At 38.6% G+C, this 12,693-nt stretch overlaps 1 protein-coding gene across 18 annotated transcripts in view; it reads left to right on the forward strand.

Annotated features, from left to right (window-relative positions):
* ARID1B (AT-rich interaction domain 1B) overlaps positions 1-12,693 on the forward strand; it is a 354,961-nt gene that overhangs the window by 265,678 nt on the left and 76,590 nt on the right. For all 18 annotated transcript variants that reach the window (XM_083731947.1, XM_083731959.1, XM_083731961.1 and 15 more), the window contains one exon: positions 9,210-9,389. In XM_083731947.1, the coding sequence (XP_083588073.1) occupies positions 9,210-9,389 (180 nt within the window). The remainder of the gene's footprint in view (positions 1-9,209; positions 9,390-12,693) is intronic.

Below are 12,693 nucleotides of genomic sequence, written 5' to 3' on the forward strand. Positions count from 1 at the left end.
CTAATCTTTGTGACCTAGCTTGTTTAAAATGTACATTTGTTTCATGCAGCAGATACAAAATTTGTAACCAGTGAGGCCATATTGATTTTGCAGAACATGTTTCCCCAAAGCTTCTGTAAGGTCTGAACAGTGCGCGGATAAACATGCGTGCATTCCCTTTTGTGCCCTGTCATTGATTAGAGACTTCTTTGAAATGGAAAACTTCACCTTTTAAAAAGGGTGTTACATTAGTTGATTCTTTTGCTTGCTTGAACTGCTTTTCCACTGAAGTTAGAGAGGGGAGGGGAGAGCACAAGGGCTCAAAGGGGAGGTGCTTGTCATTTACTGATAAAAACCCAAGCAGAAAATCGTTCCTGCCAAAGACACCTGATCCACAGGCATCTGATACAGTAATTTAAACACTTGGCTTACTGATATAAACGTTTCCAAGTGACCCTCCACTTTCAGAGTGTTTTTGTTCCTTCTAGCACTTTGTGAAACATTTTTCTCCTTCAAAGAAATGAATGAATGCATGAACAAAAGACCACTAATATGTTTATTGCTCCTCAACATATCGTTAGTCAGACTTTCTGTGGAATTTGCTTGGCTAGGTAACATCTAAGTTTCGCCGTTCTTAAATGAAAGCCACACAAACAAATCATTAAGTTTACACATAATATCATTCTGAAAGTGTGTACGTTTATTTTACTTTGTTATCAGTGGTGGTTCAGCACCCAGTTGGGATTTTTCATTTTTTCAAGCCTAAGGGGGTGTGTGTGTGTGTGTGTGGGTGTGTGGGTGTGTGTGTGTGTATGTGTATATATATATATATATATATATATATATATCCTATAATAGAATAGAACTTTCAAACAAACAGATTTTTCCTTTGTGCAGTTTGCATGTGTGTGGCACAAATGCATGTATATAATATAGTTCAGAATTTTTTTTGGAGATTTGGACATTCTGGTCCCTTCAAGTTTTTCTTTGCTGGCAGTAAGAGTGATAGATTGATGGCTTTTAAAGAAGTTCAAAGTATAGGTGGGATAGTCATGCTTCTTTTCTCCCTTTGTACTACATTGGAACAATTTCTAGAGCTTTATTCTGGGTTCATCTGCTTGATAGAGTTGGTGCCTGAGCCACATCTTACCTTCTCATTGGGTGGTCAGGTCAAACAGGAAATATGAGACATGCCTTACAAGAAAGAGGTAGACACTCAGGGTCATCTCTGATTTCAGTAGGTACCATGAGTTGCTGTTGCTTACTGGGAGGGGCAAGGTGGTGGGGATGCACCAGTGGAGCCAATCTGACACTCCTGCCATGTGCTTCACATCACCCTTTTCCACCTAGTAAACAGTGACACCCGCCCCCATGCTGGGAAGCTAGCCCCACCCAGCAAGTTACTGTGTTGGCCTGAATATAAGCCTCACTTTTTTCCTAAATTTCAACCGTGAAAAGTTAAAATGCGGCTTAAATTCACAACCTTACAAAAATTGGCTTTTATGATATCGCTGCTGAAACAGAAATACGATAAAACAGAATGCCTGCAGAATTTTAAGGGAACAGCTTATATTCGGGTATTGTCTTTTTTTCTCCCCCCCCCCCCTTGACTTTTAAAGATGCAGCTTATATTTGGGCCAATACGGTACTTCTGCTATATCCTTTATCATGTCTTGCTATACCTGGATATATTCAAGGCAGCACCTAAGTTACAACAAAATTAATTAAAATGCAGTGCATGATATATTTTCTCTATATGCTAAAACATTCTCATTTGGCATCCTCAGTGCTCTTTTTGGTTTGAAATAAGTACACCCTGGTTCATCATATTCAGATTAAAATAGTAGATAGGGAACTGCTAAAAACACAGACTCTAATGGAAGCATTAAATGGTCTCATGCTGTTACTCTGGCACACACTATCATGAAGGGGATGCTTAAAAAGCCTTTATTTATTAAGGCAAATGTATATGGGTCAGAATTAATTAAAAAAAACTTTTAATTGTTCTCCCATTATAATTTTCACAGCAGTGTATAGTTAAATATTCATGATAATGCTGATGATATGCTAAAGGTCTGGAATAGGTCTGGAGTTTCAAAATCAACACAGGTTATTTAACCCTTTTCATCTGATATACCATCAGAGACTCGCTCAGTAAAATCCCAGAGCTCTGGAATAATTAGAAGAAAGTAATGAGGATTTAATTAGTCCTTGAGATGTGCTGAAACAGGACCATTGAGAACTTTTTTTCTGTTTGGACATGGATTGCAAGTAGAATTGATGCTATTGCAGTTGCTGTGATGTGCTGGAAAATGTATTCTATTGCTAGAGGCAGTTTCATGGCACCATTCTGTGCCTGTCAGATCTGCATGGAAGGTACCCATCACGAGAGCTTCCGAAAACCCCTTGTCTTTGCCACCCTTTGCCAATATCCTGCTTTTCATCATTTCTCCTCTAGGGTCTTTTTTTCCTTCCCGTCATTTACATGTTGCATCTTGTGATAGCGTTTCATCTTGCTTTGTTTCTTGGTTTTTAAATGGAGGGGGAGAAGGGGGGTACAAGTAGTGTGTTCTGGGGGGAAAATGTATTGCAAAGAATCACAGTGGGTAACAAATTGCAGCCTTATAGAATCCAGGTGTTGAGCTGAGCGAAACCTTGATCTATTTGACACAGCTGCATGTAAGCATTATCTCAAAATCAAGTTCTTATTTAGTATTAGATCTTCACAGAAGTGATATTTATCAGTAGCTACAATGTAGTAAATTTAAATGGCTTTTTGGCAGTGGAGATTGTTATCCAGTAAGAAGCAGAAACAGATGGGATGTGAACAGGCATTTTGATGTTCTCTTTGTGCTTTCCTGCACACACATACTAAACAGCAAACTGAATTTATGTAACTACAAGCTCTTGCTTTCCTTATTCCTTTTAATGTTATTTACTTCCATCATCTATATCCTGTCACTTCATCATCCATTTATTTTCATTTAATGAAACACAAAACATATTTATCTCTTTAGAAGTCATACGCACCATTTAGGGAATTTCCCTTCATATTTCCTATTCAGATACAATTATGACTTAATACTGACATTTGATAAAGAGTATCTTTTCTCTGACATCTATTTGCCGTCTTTAAAGAAGAGACAGAGAAAGAAAAATCCTAATCAAATTGCAACCAAAAAGCACTGTGAATAGTTTTTAAATCTTAAAAGGATGTCCTTCCTCCATTTTTATTGCATTTTAGGATTTAGCATCTGACCCACAGAAAAAGAGAATAACACTGCTCTTGTTATTATTTATAATTTTCCTTATACATTTATTTTGTATATCTATCTCACCTTTTCTGCCACCCAAAGCAGCAAATAGAAGAAGTACAATAATATAGCATTCATTTAAAAAAAACACAAGTTAAACCTAATAAAATACTGGATCATTTGTTTAAAAGAAAAAAGTGGGATGGCTCACAACAGACAAATAAAGTATGGTCAGAGATTAATGTTTTTCCACATCTGACACACAGAGAGAGGGAGAGAGAGAAACATATATAAAGCCTCTTTCTGGTAGTGTTAGCATGTTCATCCACAAGGTACCAAAGCCAATTTTATACTTTCAGTGTGTACTTCATGATTACTCAACACTTGAATGGTATCAGTGCATTCCTAGAGCAGTGTGGAAGCCACCTCCCGCTTGTCCAATCCCATTCTGCTCCAGGAAAGTCCATAGAGAAGAACTGTGAGTGTCTGCCGAGTGATTTGAACCGTCCCACAGCAGTGTTGTCCCTCTCCTGGCATTTAATTGGAACCATTTTCCTTTCTACATATATTACCAGAACAGTGTAGCACTAGACTACTGGGAAGAAGGTTCTATGTTGTTCCAGTAGCAAATAAACCTATAGTGAAACCATGCATTACTGTTAAGAAGTCCTAGCTCACCAAAAGGGATGCCTGTTTTTAAACATGCAGGAATAATTTACAGCAGCTTTCTGGAGGTAAATGACATGCAGCATTGATGCAACAACAAAGGAGGCCCTGCTCTGTTTCCCAGCTGTTCATCCCTTGTACAGAATGATGCAGCTCAATTCAAGGAAATATTTGTGTCCTTCCTGAGTCTGGGTTACACTGATTGAAGCAAGTTGGAGATTGGGGTTTTATATAACTGCGCTTATTTTTGTAGGTGCTGAATTTGCAATACCAAAAGATACGTGGAAGGTCACCTTTATTAAAGTAATCCCATAAAGCAGTTGTATCTTTATGTTTGAACTGGTTTAAACGTATTTCAGCTCCTAGCCTGTGAAAAGTTGGGAGTGATGTGGTACTTCTTTTCCTACTGGGAATAGTATCTGGTTTGAGGATTGCCCAAATAATGTTTGGTCCAGTTGCAGAGTACATATCAAGGGCTGGGAGTTTCTTCCCTTGTTCTGCAACCTTTAAAATTGGTGTAAGAGTGCCAAACCAGCTCTATTCTTGGAGAATCTGAGTGCCAATTTCAGCACCTGATGGATGTCAGTTTCAGATTGAATGTTGAATATCAGGCATATTATCTTCCCCAGCCAACTTCATATTTAGACTGAGTTGATTAGTTTTGGCATATGCTAAATATACAGCAGCTATGCCTTATTTCAAGAAGACATGAAATCGGCAGTGTCTACCTACAGAGAGAAGGAGCCACCCTCAAAAACTGCTCTGTGGCAGGAGACAACTAAATAATCACGTCAGCAGAATCAAAACCTAAAATCAAGTCTCTAGACAAATATTATCGTCTAGCAGCTGGTTACTGGGGTTTTTTCCCCCTTTGATAAATGCAGTTATATTCTTGAAGATGAATTTTTATTTACTTTAGCTAAATTGGTTTTTTTGTTGTTGTTGCTGAGACTGGGGAAAGGATTAGATTATATTTCTGCCTGTATACAATTGCTAACAATAAGATACCTCAGTAGAAACATTTTTACACTTTTTTTTAGTGTCTGAAATCTCAGCCCCTAGGCTAGTACAGAAATAGGTCAGAACCATTCATTGGTAAAGGGCTTAACAAAGTGACAGTGAATGTTCCTATCACCAGGCTTCCAATAAAGTTTACTGAATCTGGTCGTTGTCCCTGGCACAGGTTTCCCTCATGAGCTGTGAAATTCATGCTTTCTCTATTTTAACTTAAATAGGTAATACCTTGGATGATCTTTGTTAGGAAAGCTTTCTTAAAACTATTGAACTGTTTATTGAGGATCTACAGCAATGGATGTCATTTGTAGGTCAACATATAGAATATAAGCCTAAAACAAGCTGTTTTTAAAAGAATACCAACGGATTGCAAACTGTGCTGTAATACATTTTTTTTAGTGGGGGTTGGAAAACCACTGAAGTATGCAGGTGTCTCAAGGGGCCAAGCAAGGGCCTTTCTTCTCGGTTCTTTTCTGACTACCACCTGAGCAGCATAAATGTCTAAATTTGAGCTCCTCTTTGAATTTGAGGCCCCCAGCCAAATGAGGCCCCCATTGACCCTGCTCCTGTCTGAACCCCTAGACAGCCACTGCCTGTTAATATATTGAATTAGATGAGTCAATGATATGAATCAGCTTCCTGAGTTCCCAAAAAGTAAGTTTTCTATTCTGTCTCTTCTGTCCAGCTTTGATGGTGGAAAACATTTATTGGGAAGGTGGTCTCCAGTCTTGTTATACATCGTCACAGGACACACTTATTATCCAAGAACCTTTGGTTTTGTCAGAGTTGTAGAGCTTTCTTCTCTGAGCATTTCAGTGTGCACATACATATTCCGCAAAATGGGACTGCTCAGTAGATAGCTGGATAATAGTGGTGAAAGGGAAATAGCTCGATATTCAAAAGGATGTTCCTGTTAGATCACTTTACATGGCATGGCAATCCATTGCACATGAGATAGCAGGCTAATGGCTTCAGGTCTGTCATTTCTTTGCTGCTTTCATTGTATTGACAAATGTCACTCATGTCTTTGTGTCTGTGCCCTTTGTGCATCACGTTACAATGTCTATCCGACAGCATTGGGCAAGATTTGCATAAGGAAAGGTTTCCAGGCTACCATCTGGGTGATCTGTCTAATCCTTCCCCCAATTCCAATTTATCAATGATAGATGATATTAATTTCAAGACTAGACAGGAAGAGGGTAAAGAAGGGGGAGGGGATATATTTAAACATCATTGCCTGCCTTACATAGTTGAGGTTTTTGTCATATCAGAGAAAGAATTGGGAGAGCGATTCAGCCACTTAGCTTAATAGCACAGCTGGTGGAACAGTAGGGAGTCTGGGTTAAAGCTTTAGCTAGGTCATTATTTTCTGCCTTCACCAAAGCAATTCAGTTTGTGAAAAGAAATTGGCAAACAAACACTAAACATAGTATACAGAATTTAAGCATGTAGGATCTTATAAGAAATGAAGTATACTTCTCAAGTCCCTAGAAACTTGGCACCTTGGAGAGGAAGTGAATTGGTATTACCAGCCTTTATAGTGGGAGACAAATTTGCTAAGGTGACAGGTTGTGTGACTATTATTTCACCCAAGCAACAGAGAAACATCTTTTGTTGAACTGGTGTGAAGAAACATGTCAATCATTCTGCACACAACAGCAGATGCAAACATGAAAATAAGCGGTTGCAATGCCAAGTAGAAAGGGTATTGTGTGTTATTGCTGTCCAGTGAACCTTCACTACTTTCATATCGCCCAGTAGTGGCCACTGAAGTGCTTGAGTTTATATTAGCTAATGGAACTGCTCACCAAAAACACGCTTCGTTTCTGTAGCTGCTGTAGCATCAAAATAAAACAACAGCAAGCAGTGGGATTGTTTATAAAAATTAATGTGACAAGTCAGGTTTGCATTAGCTGGTTTTCTTCCCGTAGACATTTATAGGGCCCCCCCTATAAATGTAGTATTTGACATTTTGTGAAGTGGAAGATGATGTGTTATTAGGGGTAGTTAAGAGAGCGCCCTGCCTTCACTTTCCACTGCTTCTTTGATTTGGTTCCAATTGATTTTGTAATGCTACTTCCCATCTGCTGAGATGAGTGCATTGGTAATGCAAATGTTTAAAGATGGTGTTTTGTTAATGGTCCATTCCATCTACTATAAATATCATTCCCTGCACCCCTTGCATCCCGAGAAGATAAACTCCTGAAAATTTGAACCTCTCTTACTTACAACCGGCCTATCCATCTCCTCTTACATTTAAATTTACTTTTTGTTCTTTGACAGCAAGTTAAACAATCAGCTTGGCTTTCAGCTTACATATCAGTCCAATAGATCCTTTGCATGAAAGTTCATTGCATTTGTCATTTCATTACTGTTGGAGTGAAAAGTGTCTTATTACCAATATCATCTCAGTCTTCACGTTGTTCTGATTTGAACAGATTACTCTTAATATACTTCATGTATCCACACACCAAATAACACTGCACTCACTAGAATATCTTTATCAGCCTCGTGTTTGATTCTGCTCATCCTGGAAATACAGTCATAGTCTGTTGATACGATCAGTAAGAAAAAGCAAATTGTCACTGAATACTGTTTGCTAAACATTGTCAGATTTGTTAGAGACTGTGACTGTACTTGACAGCCAGACCACTTATTTATGTCCAAGTACATTGTAGCATTGGGGAAATGTTTGTATATTGAGGCAGTAATTTCTTCTAACTTCTGTCCTTTTGCTTATTCCATTTCTTTCCTGATTTCATAGCCTGTCTGTTTCTTCTTCCCTTTACATTTCCTTCCAAATCTCTATCTCCCATTTGTAATATTCAGTCCCTAGAGAGATTAATGCTAGGAAAGTGAAATTGCACCTCCCCTCTGGGAAAGTTGTACAAATTCAGCGTTTATTGGCACAATCCTTGGAGAAGAAAATATGAGTTCTGGTCTGAGCGCATCCTTCATTTGAACAATTCTCCTTTTGGACTTATACTTCCAGTGACTCTTGTCACTTCTGTTTCTACAGAAGCTATATACCTTCACTTAATGTTTAAAGTACTAGTTTCCTGTTTGTTAAGACTTGTCTAAAGAACAGTTTTACTCATGGCAGGCTTGGTATTGCAGTTCTAAATAAGGTCAGAGGCGACAGAGTGGTGGTGGGGAGGTACCAGGTAATCAGGTTTGAGCAACAGTTGTTCTGTCAAACTGTGCCACCTGTGCTAATCCTAATAGTCCTCTTTCAGTTTCTTGGAGTAGCAAAGAACAGACTAGTGCAGTTATCCTGAGGATTGCAAATTGCATCTGGGCTCCTGCCAGGCACTTATATAAACCCTTCCTCTAGAAGCACTCTCCTCAGCATCAAGGTGAACCCATTAAACATGAGCACCCAAACTACTATTTAAAAATTGATTGGATTCACTGAAGGTCACAAGATATTTGCCTTAGTTCTCCTCCACAAAACAAAATAATAAATTGCTGCATCTAAAATACCGTACCTTTACTGTTAATTAAGTACTCTTGAGTGGTGTAGGCTGGTTGGTGTCTTAAATATGACCTTTGTGATCAGCTGCTACAACCCCAAACTCTTGGGATGACCGTCTAGAGAGCAGTAAAATGGCTAGGATAGGTAAAACAGGTATTGGTATTTGATTGAATATTCATAATCTGTGTCCATGTCCATTAGCAGCAATCGTCAAAGATATTTGAATGCTTCTTCCACCACTTTCACAAAGCTTACAAGAAGTACCCTTGTGCAATCTGTCTTAATGTCAATCTGCCTAGAATACTTAGTCCATATAACATTGATTGTTCTGTCTTCAAGGTAATTGCCAATTCCTTGTTTTCTCAGCTTGTTTTATTTTAATATTAATCCATTATCTTACTATTGAATTTTGCACAGCTTTTACATGTGGAGTAAATTCCAAACCGCATAATTAGTATTGTGTTCACAAATGATGCCCTTAAGTAATGTCATGTGTTATCTGTGATTTGGAATTCTGCCGTGGCTTTCGTGCATCAGCTCTCCATATATAATGATATGTGATACAAATAACCATTGCCTTAAAACAATCTTCCCTAAGCTGGTGTCCTTGAGATGTTTTGAGCTACAACTCCCCTCAACCCAAGCCAGCAAGGGATGGGAGTTTTAGTCCAAACATCTGGATGGAGAGCACTAGGTTGGTGAAGGCTATCTCAAACCAAAGTTTTAATGTTCGGGGGGGGGGGGGTTGGTAAAGAAATTTTTTGAGTTTTCCATGTGGAAGTATTTAATTTGTTCCTGTGTTGTGTTTATTTCTCTTTTAGGTTTCCTGGCAGGCATTCAGAGAAACCCTCAATTGTCTCAGTACACGCCTCAGCAAACTGGACCATCTATGTCACCCCATCCTTCACCCGGAGGCCAAATACATTCTGGAATTGGTAGCTTTCCACAGAGCAATTCAAGTGGTACTTATGGAACTCAGATGAACCAGTATGGGCCACAAGGTAAAACAGATAACACATAAAATAACCAGCTCTTAATCAGTCTTTAATCAATGCTATAGAACATTTCTAATCCTGCAGAAATTTATGTGTTTTTCTTTTTATATTTTTATAAAAAGACTACACACACACACGCACACTCCTTTTATCTTTATTATTCCTTTGTGGATGTCTTGAAAAAGAGTTATTATGAGAAATATTCTTAATTTTAAAAATACTAGCTGAACATAATTGAAATACAAGCGTCTACCCCCCATTTTTATTCTAAACAGATAGCAAGAATTCATAAGTTCACAGCCTGCACAAAACAGCACCTAATATGTACCTCCGGTCACAAGTGTGCTTTCTGTTGCTTGTAAGAAGTTGGTTTAAGCCTGTTTCAAAATATCACATGGATTAATCTTCATCTCAGAGTCTTCCTTGGAAAGTGAACTCAGTTCTGAGTGCCTGCCTTACATGAAACTCTATTCCCCTGGAAATACCCCTCTCCCATGTGGACATTGGGGGCAGGGTGGAGGACAAACTCCCACGTTCTACCTCTACAACTTTTTGGAATTATTTTCTAGGAATTAAGATGAAGGGGTGGTTCCAGACAGAGCCAGCCTTAACTTTCTTGGGCACCTTCCAAGATCCAGGAGACCCAGCATTGATTCCATTCCTGCCCCACCTACATTGTACTTGACAACTGGGTGTTCGTGCTGCACATTATTTTAAATACCCACAATGTCCTGGAGTGAAGCTGCAATGGCAGGCACCTAGCAACTGCTCAGCAAATATCACAGCAGTTCTGCTGCTGCTGCTGCCCACCACAATCAGTGGATAAAATCCTATGATCCTGCTGATTTAGGACAGGACCCACTAGAGGACACTTTTTCAGGGAACCCCATCAGAAAAATAATAATAATATCAATCAGTCTTTATTGTGGTCAAAGACCAGACAGCAAAGTTAACAACAACAACAACAACATAAGCCACAACAAATAATATCAGAATCAAACATCCATGTGAATATTTAATTCCAATACAGTTCTTCCTCCAGAAGGATTTTTATAAAACATTGTTGTACAATAAAATTTAACATTGGGCTAATATATAGAAGACGTCATGTAGTTTTCTGGTCAGTTTTTATAGACCTTTGCAGTCACCAACAACATTCACATGTCATCAGGTTTTCAGAATTATTTTATTTAAAATAAAGGCCATATCTTTTAGGGCAGGGTGAGTGGAAAAGTAGAAACTCATAATTTTTGTGATGAACTGTCCCACAGTTGTTAGGATCATAGAAGAACAGATTATGCAAATCTTCATCTGCACCTCCCAGCACTTTTCACTCCTGCTATTATTCTAGCCACGGGTCAGCACCACTCAGTTCAAAGAAATATTGCCTTGATATATTTGATCCTAAAGTATGCTCAATCATTTGTGAGGGGAAGCTAGCTAGCTGGCAGCTAGCTGGTGTTGTTATTTTTAGCCGACAAGAAGCCTGCTTGCATTCAGGAGCTTGTGGGTGAAACATGTTCGTTAGCTCAGATCTTAATATCTGAACATCAGTAATTGGCAATAGTACAGCTGAAACTTCCAAAATGTAGCAGATTTTTCTTGTAGAGTAATAGCCACTACTAATGCACTTAAGAGATAGGCCTGGCTTATATCCAGGTGGCTATAAAACGATAGCAAACTGAAAGAGGAAGTGTCTATTGAAGGAGGTTGTCTCTTTTGACTAGCCCAGATGGTTCAGTTTACTCTTAGTAAATTAATTCTGAAAAGGTATACTGCTTCTGTGATTATTCATGTACTTCTGCTTCATACATAAGTTCATCCTTCTTATATGGGTTGTGGTGGTGCCAACTTATTTTGAGTAGCTACCGGTTTGTCCAAAGCATAGGAGCCAGTTCTTTGGAACCAAGGTCCCTTCAACCCTGCCCCCTAGTAAAATATTTGAGGGGACTACCCCAAAAAAAGGTTGATGGGCACTGCCATTCAAATGATGCATGTGTGCCACATCTTGTAAACGATTATGTGGGGTAGGGCTTACCTGCCTCACCCCCAATATTTTATTCAAGCTGGCACCCCTGGTCCAAAGTGAGCAGCTATCTGTAGTTAATGCTTGTAATGTAAGTGAGGCGAAGTAACTCAGTTCACAGAATAAATATAGTAATGTTGGTGTGCATGTCTGTAGCTCAGTCCGTGTTAAGTAGACCAGGAATTGATTTCTCAAAAGTCTTGACAGAATGCAAAAAGATCACACTTGTGGATCATAAACTTTGGGTTGCCATGGGCAAGATAAAGTTACTAACAAATTTAATACATGATAATTTTTTTTTTAAAAAAAAAGAAACTTCATTCATTGGTAAAGTTAATTTAGAGATGTGTGAAGTTAGTCAGTTTGAAAGTGTCAGTCACAACTGTCAAACAATTTGCAAGTTAAAGTTGCCTGTTGTGACATTTCCAGGATATGCTGCAGACTAAAGATTTTCAAGTTGTGGCCAGCTTTTTGAATAATGCAGACAATTTCAGCTGAGTGCTAGAAGACAGTAGCTGATATCCAATTGTTACAGCCAGCTTGTGCAACAGCCATTCTGCTGCCAGGAGGCCCTAGTTTACCGCAACAGCCAAATTCAATTGACGTCTTGTACTTGTGAAATATGTTGTGCAACCCCTAGCACAACTTCTGTAGTTTTTATTATTATACTTGGTGACAGTTAAGCCTATGTGCATAGTTAAGCCTATACAGGACAGGGGAAAGGGAGTGAGGAATGTCAGGAGTTCAGCCTACACTCGAGTAGGAGTGTAGGCTCTAACAAAGAAGTCCCATTGCACAAGCAGAGGTTGTTCCACTCACACTTAGTTAAATATGCTCCTCAGACTTTAAATTGAGGAGCATGGACGAAATCAAAAGGTACCAATGTGAAAGGAGCAATAACACTGGGCAACAATTTTTTACTTTTTGAATGTTGTCTAGATTTCTACAAATGATTTAGGGTATTTTTGCACTGCTGAATCAGGAAATGGCATCTGTTTCTCTCCATTAGGTCAGGTTTTTGTGCTATGTTGATTTGAAAAAAAATCAGATCTTGTGACAAAATCAATTACATTTTTATGGCATTATCAGCTGCTTTTTGTCAACACATATCATCCTAGATATGTTTTTAAGAGAAAAAAATGTTTTTCCAACAACATATATTGATTACCTGATCGAAACATCAATTACTGTAAACTGAATGGTGGCCATTGATAAAGGTAAGTACACGTAAATTTTCAAACTTCAGGGCTTGAACTTCCGTTTCTTGGAACTCCTGGAATGCTC

The sequence above is a fragment of the Podarcis gaigeae genome (assembly GCF_964106915.1).
Source record: "Podarcis gaigeae genome assembly, chromosome: 3".
NCBI lineage: Eukaryota > Metazoa > Chordata > Lepidosauria > Squamata > Lacertidae > Podarcis > Podarcis gaigeae.